This window comes from Pristis pectinata, chromosome 7 (genome assembly GCF_009764475.1).
Source record: "Pristis pectinata isolate sPriPec2 chromosome 7, sPriPec2.1.pri, whole genome shotgun sequence".
In the NCBI taxonomy this organism is placed as follows: Eukaryota; Metazoa; Chordata; class Chondrichthyes; order Rhinopristiformes; family Pristidae; genus Pristis; species Pristis pectinata.
This window is the reverse complement of record NC_067411.1, coordinates 53,690,569-53,706,625: the sequence shown is the minus strand read 5'-3', so window position 1 is coordinate 53,706,625 and position 16,057 is coordinate 53,690,569. Positions and strand designations below refer to the sequence as shown.

Genomic DNA, 16,057 nt, shown 5'->3' with positions numbered 1-16,057 from the left:
TTAACTATGTGGATTTTGTCTGTATTTTGTGCAATTCAGGAAATGCAAACTGTGGGAAGGAAGCCCAGTAATCCAGAAAATTTTGTTCCAGCCGGAGAGATTATCCTAACTATTAATGTCTACTCCCCGGTTATATTTACCAAGGTGCGTTTATGCTCTTAATCTGTACATCTACATCAGTGGTTTCCAGTGTATTGGTCTGTGCCACAGGTTTATTATTGGGACACTGGATGTGACTTTTGATTAGGAATAATGAATAATAGACAAAGCTGTTGTACATGTCAACACTTATTAATACTTTAATCCTTCTGAGCACATGTTAGTAAAATGCCAAGACAAAAAAGTGTGCACTTTAATCATTGTGAGTTTAATGAAGAGTTCTAAAGTATATATATTAAAAAAATTCTGTCGATCATTCAGCTTAACTAATTAATACTAGTCATTATATTTCACATTAGCTTTTTTTTCTTTTACTACTTATGTCATCTCAGCCTTTCAGCAAATTCTTCCGATTCTTTTCCACCATGTACTTGTCTATTTTACTTTTCAAGGCATTCGGGATATTTGCCTTGCCTATTTCTTGTGCTTCAGTTCCAGATTCTAACCACTCTAAATAAATGAATGCCCAAATGTATTATTTACACTCTTTTTGTTGATCATCCTACATGTTAGAATCTTTCACATCTGTCTTGTTCAATCCAATCATATTAGGTTGCTGAAAAGCAAAAACAAAACTGCAGATGCTGGAAAATTATACTATGATAGATCATTGATGAGAAGTCTTCAATCCGAATTGTTAACTCCAGTTCTCTCTCTGCCTTCCTCTCTCTTTATTGTAATCTCTCAGTTCTGGTCCCATTCTCGTAATTTTTTTGTGTGCACTTTCTGCGCTGTGCTGCACTTTCTATGCTGTAAGACGTGTCCTTTTAAAAAGTATCAAGTTCAGGTTACTTTATTTGTCATTCATCCATGCTATAAAAACACATGGTGGAACGAAATATCATTTCCCCCAGACTCTCACTACAGAGGACATACATAGAACAGAAGACATACAATAAACACAAACAAAAAAACAAAAAAATCAAAACAAAAATAGTGCAAGTACAAACAGTGCAAAAAAAAACGGTATATACAAAATACAAATTTAGTGCAGACTTAGTGCAAAACTGAGTTGGACAAGAGAAATACAGCTCAGTGTGTTGTACTCATTGTATAAACATGTTCAGCAGCAGCCAAAGTTCTTCTACACTGTTGTGCAGACCAGAGCTTTTGATGCGGCATTTATCTACCAGGGTATTCAGGAGCCTGACGGCCTGGGGGGAAAATCTGTTGTGCAATCTAGTAGTTCTGGCCTGGATACTCCGGTGCCACTTGCCATACAGCAGTGAGACAAATAGGTCATGGGAGGGATGAGGAGGGTCATCTATGATTCTATAAACCTCACGTGTACATCGTGTATTGTAATTATCTGAGATGGAGGGTAGAGATACTCCAATGATCTTTTTTGCTGTACTTGCAATTCTCTGCAAAGACTTACGGTCAGAGATGTTACAGTTACCGTACCAGGCAGAGATGCAGCTGGTCAGGACACTCTCAATGGTACCCCTACAGAATGTGGTGAGGGTGGGGGAGGGCAGGTTTGCTCTTTTCAGCCGCCGTAAAAAGTGGAGACGCTGCTTTGCCTTCTCGGCGAGGGAAGAGATGTGAGTTGACCAGGACAGGTTGTCTGCTATATGTATTCCCAAGAACTTATAACAGCTGACTCTCTGTACAATGATGCCACTGATGCACAGGAGTAAGTGGTCAGCCTGAGCCTTTCTAAAATCCACAATCATCTCTCTTGTTTTGTCCACGTTCGAGGAGAGATTGTTGACTGAGCACCAATCTGCCAGCCTCGCCACCTCCTCTCTGTAAGCTGTTTCATCATTCCTGCTGATGAGGCCCACCACTGTTGTATCATCAGCAAACTTGATGATATGGTTGGAGCTTGAGTTGGCAGAACAGTCATGGGTCGGCAGCGTGAACAGCAGTGGACTGAGCACGCAGTCCTGAGCGGCTCCAGTGCTCAGCCTGGTGATTTTTGAGATGGTATTTCCAATACGAACTGACTGTGGCCTTTCAGAGAGGAAGTCCAGAATCCAATTGCAGGTAGAGGTGCTGAGGCCCAGTAGGTGTAGCTTCCTTATAAGGTTCTGTGGGATGATAGTGTTAAAGGCAGAGCTGAAGTCTATAAAGAGCATCTTAACATGAGTGTCCTTTTGATCTAGGTGAGACAAAGCCAGGTGGAGGTCACATCTTTACATAAACAATTAAAGTCCATACAATTTTAACATGACTTCACTATTAAATTCAATAGCCCTAGAAATGCATATCTGCTTTGGAATTTTTAAGTGATCTACTGCCTGAGATGTTATTTTGAATTGTTCACTAACACATTTTGCTAGATGACTTTCTATTCCAGAGAATAGCTGACCTTGCTGTTTTTCTTTCCAAATTGCAACAGCTCATACACAATAAAGTTCATTTATCACCTACCTGTCCAGTCTGGAATGTTTTTAATTTCTTCTTTCACTGAGTTACATTCTTCCTCTGTTAGCTATGTGCTTTGTTTTATTCCCTGTGCAAAGTTTGGTCTTGAATTATTTATTCCTCAATCCAAATCATTAAATTGTGTATCTTGTATTAGATGCAGTATATGAAAAACGCTTCACCATTATGATCACTGTTTGGATATAGTTGTGATCCAGTAGGTACCAGTGAAGATCAATAGCACTGAAGAATTAAGTTATTATAGATGTGCTCAAATATTGATTATAAAACATATAAAATACTTGGTGTTGAGCAACAAAGGCTTTAAATACAGACTATGTTGAAAAGCCACCTTTTGAGCAAAGAACTTTCGGTGTGGTGGGAGGAAGCAATTTCTGCTTCACTTGTTTGTTGAATGGAAATGTTCAAATGTCAAAGTTTGACCGGTATTTTCCAAATAATTATTGAAAGTGGCTGAATAGATGCAGATGATATTTTAATGATTTTCTTTTGGAAGAAGCTGTTATTTGAAGTAGAATAAGGCAAAACATAAATTGTTTATATGAAAATGCTTAATTAGGAGAGATTCAAGCGAAGGCTTGAATTTAACATTCAAGTTTGTTTAAATTGCTTAACATTGTAATTGATAATATATTTTCTGGTAATGGACATCAAAAAAAAAAGCTACATTAATACCATTTGTGATGCTGTTTGGTTTTTGGCATCCAAATTAACACTTCCAGTTGTGGTGCTGTAAAACCACTGCTGAATGCTGAGGTTGAATGTTATACCCTGTTGTCACTATGGCTGAGATTTGATAATTTAGAGAGAGAACCTGAAGCAGTACTCACTTCTATAGGTAACCAATTCACTTACTTTGTCATAGGGGACAAAAGTTCTTCAATAGGTTTTAACTGGCTATTTCAGACTTTGTGTTAAACAATTCTATTTTGCTGTCTTTATTGACTATAGTAAAAATGTTCAAGTGTTTGAAGATGCTATACCTCCGCTGAAATGTTTGACTTATTTTCTGACAGCACAGAGAGAAGAAACCCCATCATACCATGCTAGTTCTGGGTAGTCAGAAACTTACAGAACTAAGGGATGCCATTTCATGTGTCAGTGATCTTCAGATCGGTGGAGAGTTCAGCAACACACCAGACCTAGCTCCAGAACATATTAGCAAGGTATGTTTCTCATCTTTTATTTTAGACTCCAGATATAAAAGCTGAAGGGTAGTGTATGATCAACTTTCAAACAAAGTAGCATGCAAAGTCTGTTGTAGGTGAATATAAATTGCATGTATAGGTATTGAATGTGGGTTTTTACAATAAACCTTCTCTGAGTATAATTTCTCAAGGCTTTCAACAAAAATCTTTCCCTGCAGGTGCTGGTCAACTTTAAACTGATGATTTTTTTCTAGCAGTTGTTTCTTAGTGTTTATTTTCAGCGTCAATATTTGTTTATTGTTTAGCCTGCTCACACACGACTGCATTGCTAGATTCAGCACCAATTACATGATTAAGTTCACTGATGACACAACAGTGGTGGGTCTCGTCAGTGATAATGATGAGTCTGCATATAGGATGGAGGTGGAGCAGCTAACAGCGTGGTGTAGATTCCACAATCTCACCCTCAATGTGGACAAAACAAAGGAGATGGTGATTGATTTTAGGAGGGTTGGCAAGCATGACCATACACCGCTGACTATTGATGGTGCTGCTGTGGAGAGGGTCAGCAACATTAAGTTCCTGGGGGTTCACTTAGCGGATGATCTGACCTCCACTATTAACACTGCAGCCATCGTTTAAAAATGCCCAGCAGCGGCTTTACCCCCTCCGGAGACTCAGAGAGGCAGGCCTCCCTATTCCATACCTCATCACTTTTTACAGGGGCACCATTGAAAGCATCCTGACCTACTGCCTCACCTCCTGGTTTGGTAGCTGCAAGGCTCATGAACAACAGCAGCTCAATAGGATGGTGAAGACATCTAGCAGGATCATTGGTGCCCCTCTTCCCTTTTTGATGGAGATCTATCAGCAGAGCTATGGCTATCATTAAGGACTTTCATCACCCTTCTCACAACCTGTTTTCCCTCCTGTCATTGGGGAAGGGATATAGGAGCATCTGCTCTAGATCTAGTAGGATGCTGAACAGCTTTATCCCACAAGCAGTCAGGATCATAAATGGACTGTGTCCCCTTCCACTTCCACCGACAAGCTCTCCCTCCACACACACGTACACACTCACATCAATACAGAAACAGTTTGATAGTTAGTTACCTGATACGTTGAACTTCATCTCGAGCTGAATAAGCACTTATTAATATATAAACGCACTTTAACAGATATGAATGTGTGGTGTTGATATGTTTTTAGTTTTGTTTTAGAGATGTTTTTATGGACTATTTTAGATATTTATCACTGTTCTTTTTGTTGCACTGATATGAGCTGGTGAGAAACAGTATTTCGTTTTTTTGTGTATGTAAATACTCAGAGAAATGACAATAAAGCAAATCTTGAATCTTGAAATCTTGAGATCTTAAATCCTTAACTGTACTCAGTTGTACTCAAGATGAATCGGGCTCTCCTGTTTCATTGTCCTGCTGTTCAATTATTTCATGCTTACCAGACATCCCATGACAGAGTAGATGCAGTACAAGCAAGAGTTTAACAAAATTCTAACATTAAATAACAGAAGGGAAACATTTGACTGCTTCATGAAATACGTTAGGAGCTTAAGCATTTTGAACCTTGCTTGCAAGGAGGTTAATGCCAGCCATTTCAGCTGCTTATGTTGGGACATAATGATTAAAAATTGCTGTTTTCTTTTTAAATAGGACTTGTATAAATCAGCATTTTTCTTCTTTGAAGAAACCTTCTATAATGACTTAAGATATTCTGAATGCAGAGACCTGAGCAGGTATCAATTGCAATAGTTGTTTCTATAGTTGTATGGATGTACAATCAAATCAGTTTATTTCCAACAAATTTGTGCAATCTGTACAATCAACAATTTTTTTTGATGACTCAATAAGCTGAATTTATGGTTGCAATTTCCATTAAAATTGTCATAATAATTACAGTGGCATGCAAAAGTTTGGGCACCCCGGTCAAAATTTCAGTTACTGTGAATAGTTAAGTGAGTAGAAGATGAACTGATCTCCAAAAGTCATAAAGTTAAAGATGAAACATTCTTTTCAATGTTTTAAGCAAAATTAGTGTATTATTTTTGTTTTGTCCAATTTTAGAGTGGGAAAAAAAGGAAAGGAGCACCATGCAAAAATTTGGGCACCCCAAGAGATTTGAGCTCTCAGATAACTTTTACCAAAGTCTCACACCTTCATTAGCTTGTTAAGGCTATGACTTGTTCACAGTCATCGTTAGGAAAGGCCAGGTGATGCAAATTTCAAAGCCTGACTCCTCAAACCTTGTCCCAACAATCAGCAGCCATGGGCTCCTCTAAGCAGCTGCCTAGCACTCTGAAAATTAAAATAAATGATGCCCACAAAGCAGGAGAAGGCTATAAGAAGATAGCAAAGTGTTTTCAGGTAGCTGTTTCCTCAGTTCGTAATGTAATTAAGAAATGGCAGTTAACAGGAACGGTGGCGGTCAGGTTGAGGTCTGGAAGACCAAGAAAACTTTCTGAGAGAACTGCTCGTAGGATTGGTAGAAAGGCAAATCAAAACCCCCGATTGACTGCAAAAGACCTTCAGGAAGATTTAGCAGACTCTGGAGTGGTGGTGCACTGATCTACTGTGCAGCAACACCTGCACAAATATGACCTTCATGGAAGAGTCATCAGAAGAAAACCTTTCCTGTGTCCTCACCACAAAATTTAGCGTCAGAAGTTTGCAAAAGAACATTTAAACAAGCCTGATGCATTTTGGAAACAAGTCCTGTGGACTGATGAAGTTAAAATAGAACCTTTTGGCCGCAATGAGCAAAGGTATGTTTGGAGAAAAAAGGGTGCAGAATTTCATGAAAAGAACACCTCTCCAACTGTAAAGCACGGGGGTGGATCGATCATGCTTTGGGCTTGTGTTGCAGCCAGTGGCACGGGGAACATTTCACTGGTAGAGGGAAGAATGAAGTCAATTAAATACCAGCAAATTCTTGAAGCAAACATCACACCGTCTGTAAAGAAGCTGAAGATGAAAAGATGATGGCTTCTTCAACAGGATAACGATCCTAAACACACCTCAAAATCCACAATGGACTACCTCAAGAGGCACAAGCTGAAGGTTTTGCCATGGCCCTCACAGTCCCCCAATGTAAACATCATCGAAAATCTGTGACAGAACTTGAAGCAAAAATCCTCCAAACAAGAATTGAAAGACTCTTAGATGGCTACAAAGAGTGTTTACAAGCTGTGATACTTGCCAAAGGAGGTGTTACTAAGTACTGACCATGCAGGGTGCCCAAACTTTTGCTTCAGGCCCTTTTCCTTCTTTGTTATTTTGAAACTGTAAGAGATGGAAATCAAAAAGTAATCTTGCTAAAATATTAAAGAAATGTGTCATATTTAACTTTATGCCTTTTGGAAATCAGGTCATCTTTTAGTTGCTTAGCTATTCACAGTAACAGAAATTTTGACCAGGGGTGCCCAAACTTTTGCATGCCACTGTATATTGATTTTGTAGTAGACCATAGAAAACCTACAGCACAATTCAGGCCCTTCAGCCCACAAAGCTGTGCCAAACATGTCCCTATCTTAGAAATTACTAGGCTTACCCAGAGCCCTCTATTTTTCTCAGCTCCATGTACCTATCCAGAAGTCTCTTAAAAGACCTTGCCATATCCGCTTCCACGACCGTTGTCGGCAGCCCATTCCATGCACTCACCACTCTCTGAGTAAAAAAACTTACCCCTGACGTCTCCTCTATACCTACTCCCCAGCATCTTAAACCTGTGTCCTCTTGTGGCCACCATTTCAGCCCTGGGGAAAAGCCTCTGACTTTTCGCTTCTCATCATCTTATAGACCTCTATCAGGTCCCCCCTCATCCTCTGTCGCTCCAAGGAGAAAAGGCCGAGTTCCCTCAACCTACTTTCATAAGGCATGCTCCGCATTCCAGGCAGCATCCTTGTAAATCTCCTCTGCACCCTTTCTATGGCTTCCACATCCTTCCTGTAGTGAGGTGACCAGAACTGAGCACAGTATTCCAAGTGGGGTCTGACCAGGGTCCTATATAGCTGCAACAATACCTCTCGGCTCCTAAATTAAATTCCGCAATCGATGAAGGACAATACACCATATGCCTTCTTAACCACAGAGTCAACCTGTGCAGCTGCTTTGAGCGTCCTATGTACTTCGACTCCAAAATCCCTCTGATCCTCCACACTGCCAAGAGTCCTACCATTACGACTATATTCTGCCATCATATTTGACCTACCAAAATGAACCACTTCACTCTTACCTGGGTTGAGCTGCATCTGCCACTTCTCAGCCCAGCTTTGCATCCTATGTCCTGTTGTAATCTCTGACAGCCCTCCACACTATCCACAACACCTCCAACCTTTGTGTCATCCGCAAACTTGCTAACCCATCCGTCTACTTCCTCATCCAAGTTGTTTATAAAAATCACAAAGAGTAAGGGTCCCAGAACAGATCCCTGAGGTACACTACTGGTCACCGACCTCCATGCAGAATATGACCCTTCAACAACCACTTTTTGCCTTCTATGGGCCAGCCAGTTCTGGATCCAGAATGCAATGTCCCCTTGGATCCCATGCCTCCTTACTTTCTCAATAAGCCTTGCATGGGGTACCTTATCAAATGCCTTGCTGAAATCCATATACACTACATCTACTGCTCTCCCTTCATCGATGTGTTTAGTCACATCCTCAAAAAATTCAAACAGGCTCGTAAGGCAGGACCTGCCCTTGACACAGCCATGCTGACTATTTCTAATCATATTTGTACCTTTCTGAATGTTCATAAATCCTGCCTCTCAGGATCTTCTCCATCAGCTTCACAACCACTGAAGTAAGACTGGTCTATAATTTCCTGGGCTGTCTCCACTCCCTTTCTTGAATAAGGGAAAAACATCCGCAACCCTCCAATCCTCTGGAACCTCTCCCATCCTCTGGAACCTCTCCCATCTCCATTGATGATGCAAGGATCATCGTCAGAGGCCCTGCAATCTCCTCCCTTGCCTCCCACAGCAGCCTGGGGTAAATCTCATCCGGTCCCGGTGACTTTTCCAACTTGATACTTACCAAAAGTTCCAGCACCTCCTCTTTCTTAATATCTACTCACTCAAGCTTTTCAGCCTGCTGCAAGTCCTCACTACAATCACCCAGATCTTTTCCCATAGTGAATACTGATGTAAAGTCTTCATTTAAGTACCTCTGCTATTTCTTCCTGATTCATACACACTTTCCCACTGCTGCACTTGATAGGCCCTATTCTTTCACATCTTATCCTCTTGCCCTTCACGTACTTGTAGAACGCCTTGGGGTTTTCTTTAATCCTGCCCGCCAAGGCCTTCTCATGTCCTTCTGGATCTCCTAATTTCCTTCTTTAGCTCCTTCCTGTTAGCCTTATACTCTTCCAGATCGCTAACATTACCTAGTTCTCTGTACCTTTTGTAAGCTTTTTCTTTTGACTAGCTTTATTATAGCCTTTGTACACCAAGGTTCCTGTATCCTCTCGTGACTCCCCTGTCTCATTGGAACATGCCTACGTAGAACTCCACACAAATATCCCCTGAATATTTGCCACATTTCTTCCATAATTTTCCCTGAGAACATCTGTTCCCAATTTAAGCTTCCAATTTGCTGCCCGAGAGCCTCATAATTCCCTTTATTCCAAGTAAACGCCTTTCTAGTCTGTCTGTTCCTATATTTCTCCAGTGCTATCGCAAAGGAGATAGAATTATGATCACTATCTCCAAAATGCTCTCCCACTGAGAGATCTGACACCTGACCAGGTTCATTTCCCAATACCAAATCAAGCACAGCCTCTGTTCTTGTAGGCTTGTCTACATATTGTGTCAAGAATCCTTCCTGAACACACTTAACAAACTCCACCCCATTTAAACCCCTCCCTCTATGGAGATGCCAATCGATGTTTAGGAAATTAAAATCTCCCATCACAATAACTCTGTTATTCTCACACCTTTCTAGGATCTGCTTTCCTATCTGCTCCTCGATATCCCTGTTACTATTGGGCAGCCTATAAAAAACACCCAGTGAAGTTATTGACCCCTTCCTAACCTCCACCCACAGAGACTCCGTAGACAGTCCCTCCATGACGTCCACCTTTTCTGCAGCTGTGACACTATCTCTGATCAACAGTGCCACTCCCCCACCTCTTTTGCCTCCCTCCCTGTCCTTTCTGAAACATCTAAGGCCCAGCGCTTGAAGTAACCATTCCAGTCCCTGAGCCATCCAAGTCTCTGTAATGGCCACCACATCATATCTCCAAGTATTTATCCAAGCTCTAAGCTCATCAGCCTTGTTCACAATACTCCTTGTGTTAAAATAGACACATCTCAAACTGGTCTGTGCATGTCCCTTCTCTGTCACCTGCCTGTCCTCCCTCTCGTACCTACTACTAGTTTTCTCTATTTGAGAGCCAAACACCTCTTCCCCAGTCTCTCCAGTTCAGATCCCACCCCCCAATAATTCTAGTTTAAACTCTCCCCCAGTAGCTTTTGCAAACCTCCCCGCCAGGATATTGGTCCCCCTAGGATTCAAGTGCAACCCATCCCCTTTGTACAGGTCATACCTGCCCCAAAAGAGGCCCCAATGATCCAGAAATCTGAATCCCTGCCCCTCACTCCAATCCTTCAGCCACACATTTAACCTCCACGTCATTCTACTCCTATAGTCACTGTCACGTGGCACAGGCAGTAATCCTGAAATTACTACGTTTGAGGTCCTGCTTCTCAACTTCCTTCCTAACTCCCTAGAGTCTTTTTTCAGGACCTCTTCCCTTTTCCCACCCATGTCGTTGGTACCACGACCTCTGGCTGTTCTCCCTCCCTCTGCAGGATATCTTGGATGCGATCTGAAACATCCTGGACCTGGCACCTGGGAGGCAAACTACCTTCCGAGTTTCTTTCCTGTGTCCACAGAATTGCCTGTCTGCCCCCCTAACTATAGAGTCCCCTATCACTAGTGCCCTCCTCTCTCCTTCCCTACCCTTCTGAGCCACAGGGCTGGACTCTGTGCCAGAGACACTGCCACTGTTGCTTCCCCCAGGTAGGCTGTCTCCCCCAACAGTACTCAAGCAGGAGTACTTATTGTCAAGGGGTACAGCCACAGAGGTACTCTCTAGTACCTGACTATTCCCCTTCCCCCTCCTGACTGTGACCCACTTGCCTGACTCCTGTGGCCCTGGCTTTCACTCCTTTCTATCATTTCCTCATTCTCCCTGACCATACGAAGGTCATCGAGCTGCATCTCCAGTTCCCTAACACGGTCCCTTTGGAGCTGCAGCTCGACACACCGAGTGCAGGTGTAGCCTTCCCTGAGGCAGGGAGACTCCGGGAACTCCCACATCTGACAGAGCACAGAAAACCGCACTCATACTCCTTCCTTTACTCAAGTCACCTACCTTTCCTCAGCCCTTTACGCCTAAGCGCCTTGAGCCAAAGCCCAATCACTCTGCTCCCTCTCAGTCCGCTGCCCACTCCGAACACTGCCCGCTGGATATGGCAGTCCGCTTTTTAAACTGCCCACACACTACCTGTTGACGTCATGCGCCTGCGCAGTCCTGCCCCACTATTCCTAATGAGAATTATAAAAAAAACTTATCTGTTCGGAAGTCCCAAAGCCTGCCAAAACGAAACCAACAAAGTTGTCAATAATATTCAGTATAAACAGCACTATTTTCAGCCTTATTGACTACAATGAAGCTGAAATCCAGTTGATCTGGCAAGAACTTCATCTATTAACATACTATGAAAACTTATGCCACGTTACATGAGGCCCACCTCAATTTTTAATGATGTCCTTTGCCCAAATTGTTGCTCAACAAACCTTCGGGCCCAAATCAATTATTTATGTAATTTTTTTTTACATGAGTAAAATAATGAGCTGTAAGTGTTTTTATTTTCATTTATTTGTCATTTTACTTTAGTAATGTGTTTCTTCTGATCTAATGCATTATATAATGTTTGAAAGCTCAAAAAAAATTGTCTTCCAATTTCCACTCTGAATTCTTAATGTGTTTGACTGTGCAGTTAACTTGATGACAATATAACTTGTGGATATCAGAAATAATGACAGCCGACACCAGGTGCCTGTAAAGTGAAAGTTCTCACCGTAGATCATTAGATCTTTGTGGAAAACATTCTTGGTTATTGGAAAGTGCCTTTGCTTCATCACTGATTGCAAACTTTGGCCTAGTAATTCCTTTGGATGAAAATATATTAAATATAGCTCCCTCCATTTTAAATAGCAATAACTTCTCTTGATTTACACTTTTTTAGGACCATTATTGACTGGGTGGAGTCTCATGACAGAGGTTATGGCAAGTTTCGTACAGCTAAAATGGAGGACTACACTTTCAATGATATGTGCATTAAAGTTGGTTATCCATACTTGTATTGTCACCAAGGTGATTGTGAGCATCTTGTCATCATCACAGATATCAGGTATTTTAATGAATTTCAAGCTCTGACACATTCTACAAAAATTTCATGACGTTGTTGCAATGTTAAAGTCTCAACAATATTTACAAATAAACTTTATACATGTAACAGTGTTTGCAGATTAGCGATCATTAACTAGGTAAACTTCTAGAACATTGAGGGTTTAAAGTATAGAAATTGTGTTCACAGTATATTATTTTAGGTGTACAAGATAAGCTCTTTGTCCTTTTAGCTTAGATGTACTGAAAATGATTACTACAGTAGTCATATTTTTTTGATTTGAGCAGCATTGATTTTTTTATTGCATAAGATGATTTTAAAAAAATGCCTTTGACAAGGTGATTAATTTTCTTTTTGATACACAAAAATATTCTCTCAGCTAATTTCCCCTCTTCCCTGAAGCATTCAGCGAAAAGTAATTCAGTTATAAACTGGATCACTTTTAAACAAAGGTGCATATGTTTAGAGAGATTTGTTTCTTTATGTTGCCTCTCTTCTCCCTCACCCACACACTTCCAACCTGAAATATGATTCCAGAAGTACCAGGTGCTTTCCATTAGCTTGTTTGTGATTTGTTGTTCATATTTGAGTGCTCACACTAAATATTGTCAAGATTTCCAACCACAGTGGGAATTCCTCATGCAATAACCATAAGTATGCTGTAATCAACACTGATTGTCAGACAGGAATCAAAGCAAAAATTACCTAATATTTCCCTTCTATTCTGAATTTAGGAGCTTCAAAACCTATTGTAGTATTCCTGCTGCCCTTTAGCTGCAATTGAATAGTTCAATGCAAGAATGAATTTAGGACCTTGCTGTTTGGTGTGTTCAGCTGGACACTGAATTTGAAACTTGCTTTATTATTTGGAGGATTAGCATTTGGAGGAATTTCTGGTGACCATTTTGTCCTTCACGCAGTTTGGTAACAAAATTAATTTCAGCATGCAGAATTTAATCAGGACTTCTTCAGTTAACTTCTTAAGTTAATCTGTTCTTCAGAAAGAGTCCATTGATTTGTGGTTTCAGTCTATCTTGACCTTGTTCAGTTCCTACTCATTCCTGCAACTGACACCATATGATTTGCTACCCTTCTCTGATCAGAAAGGGTGACAGTTTGGATATTATATCTACCCGCGAATACGAATAGCTTTGCTGCTTAGTTGTCTTAACACTTAAGAAGGAGGACTTGCATTGTGCTTGAGTTGTCTCTAACAAATATTTAATAGAGTCATAGAATCATACAGCATGGAAACAGGCCATTCAGCCTAACTCGTCCATGCTGACCAGTGGGCATACTTCTGTATTAATCCCATCTTCCAGCACTTGGTCAATAATGTTTTATACCTAGGTGATTCAAGTACTCATCTTAGACACTCCTTACATGCTATCAATGACTCGCTTCAACCACTCTCTCAGGTGGGATATTCCAGGTACTTACCATTCTCTGGGTGAAGAAGGGCCCCTCGTCCCCTCTAAATCTCTACACACACACACACACACACACACACACACACACACACACACACACACACACACACACACACCCCCCCCCCCCCCCCCCCCCTACATCTCTGTGTTCTCCACCTCCTCTGACCTGGGGAAAGTCTGCTCTAACTATAGACCTCAGTCATGTCCCCCCTTATCCTCCTCTTCTCCAGGGAGAACAGATCTAGCTTCTCCAGTCTCTCCTCCTAACTGCTCCATCCCTTCCAACGTCCTGATGAATCTCCTTTGCACCCACTCCAGCACTCTCACATCCTTCCTATAGCATTGTGACCAGAACTGCACATGCTACTGCAGTTGAGATCTGGCAAAGGTTATATAAAGTTGAAAAGTAACCTCTGTACTTTTCTGTATTTGATGCCCTGATGAATGAGGGGCGGTATCCCATATGCCTTCCTAAATACGTTCTATCTGCAATGCCATCTTCAAGGATCTGTGGACATGTACTCCTAGATCACTCTGTTCCTCAGTTCTCCCCAAGACTCATTTATGGTGCACTGTATGTCCTAGTCTTATTAGTACTTCCAACACCTCACATTCATCTGGATTAAACTTTTACCTGCCATTTTTCAGCCCATTTCAGCAACACATTGCTATCTCTCTGGAGCCTGAGACTACCTTCCACACAATCAACAACTCCGCCAATCTTCGTGTCATCTGTGAACTTGCCGATAATGCATCCCACATCCACACCCAGTCATTCAAGTGTATTACAAACATCAAGGGTCCCTGTGGCATCCAATCGCAAAAACAACCCTCTACCATTACCCTCTGCCTCCTATTGCCAAGCCAGTGTTGGATCCAATCTGCCAATTTGTCCTGGATCCCATAAACCCTAATCTTTTGAACCAGTCTCCCATGTGAGACCAAGTCAAAGGCCTTATAGTACATGCAAATCACATCTACTGCCCTGCTTCCATTGTTATCTCTTTGTTACCTCTTCAAACAGATCAATCAGATTGGTCAGACAATCTGCCCCTGACAAAGCCGTACTGGCTAATCTGGTTAGTCCCTGATCATTAATCCTCAGTATTTTTCCTATATCTTCCCTACCATTGATGTTGGGCTAATGGGTCTCTAGTTGCCAGGCTTTTCCCTGCTGCCTGCCTTGAAAGGGGGAGCCTTTGCAGTCCTCCAGTCATTTGTTATTACACTTATGTCCAGTGAAGGTTTAAAAATCTCAGCCAGAGCCACAGCAATGTTTTCCCTTGCCTCCTGTAGCAGCCTCAGATAAATCCAGTGCCTCCTCTTTATCTATGGGGACCTGCACTAGACTTTCACCTACCCCTTCAATGAATTCTCCAACTCCAAAGTCTGTTTCCTTTGTGAATAATAATGAAAGGTATTCATTTAGGACCTCACCTATATCTTCTGGCTCCATGCACAGATTGTCCATGTAGTTCCTAAGGGGTCCTACTTTTTCCCTGGTTATTCTTTTACCCTTAATGTACATATTGAATGCCTTCCAATTTACCTTAATACTGTCTGCCAGTGATTTTTTTTCTCTCTGTGACCCCTCTTTGCCTTCCTAATTTCCTTTTCAAGTGCCTCTATGCTCTTGCTGGGTCTTCCCTGTCATTACTTCCTTATACCTGTCGTATACTTCCTTTTTTCTCTTTATCTAACCCTCAGTATTCCTCGACATCCAGGGTTCCCTATATCTGTTACCCCTGGCTTTTACCCTGACAAGAACATGTTGGCCTTGAACTCTTGCTATTTCTGCTTTGAATGCTTCCCACAGTGCAGATGTAGACTTAACTGCACGTAGATGCTCTCAATCTACCTTTGTCAGGTCCTCCTTTATGTTAATGAAATTGGCCTTCCTGAAGTTAGGATCTATATTACTGGTCCATCCCTACCCTTTTCCACAACCACTTTAAAATATATGGAGTTATAGTCACTGTCTGCAAAATGCTCCCTTACCGACACTCCCTCCACTTGACCAAATACATTCCCCAATTATAAGGTCCAGTAATGCTCCTTATTGGTCTATCTACATATGGCATCAAAAAGCTTCAATTTTGCTTGCATGTCACTTTTACTGCATAGCTGTGGCTTTCTGACCTTTCAACATCTGAATCTCTGGAAAATGTGCCACTAATATTCACTAAATAGATTGAGAGGCGGGAAGTACCATTTTGTTCAGGAGTAGATTTTCATGGAAGTGCCAACTACTTAAAGTGGTTAGGTCCTAGGATTGATATTTTCTACAAGGGGTGTGTAAGAAGGTTTTAAGTAGGAAAGAGGATTGAGAGATCTGCACCAAGTTGAGGACTTCAATGAATCCTGGAGAATTTTGCTATAGATCAAGGCATGAGGATGGTTTTGGTTTCAAGACTCAGACTAGACATCGACAATAGGTATTTTAGTTTTAATGCTGAAGCATTTTAAATACTTGGTGGAATTTAATTAGAATGTTAA

General features: G+C 41.4%; 1 protein-coding gene across 2 annotated transcripts in view; it reads left to right on the top strand.

Moving 5' to 3' along the window:
* Positions 1-16,057, top strand: part of snapc3 (small nuclear RNA activating complex, polypeptide 3) — a 50,521-nt gene that overhangs the window by 21,930 nt on the left and 12,534 nt on the right. For both annotated transcript variants that reach the window (XM_052019238.1, XM_052019237.1), the window contains exons 4-7: positions 40-144; positions 3,567-3,716; positions 5,369-5,451; positions 11,970-12,134. In XM_052019238.1, coding sequence (XP_051875198.1) covers positions 40-144; positions 3,567-3,716; positions 5,369-5,451; positions 11,970-12,134 — 503 coding nt within the window. The remainder of the gene's footprint in view (positions 1-39; positions 145-3,566; positions 3,717-5,368; positions 5,452-11,969; positions 12,135-16,057) is intronic.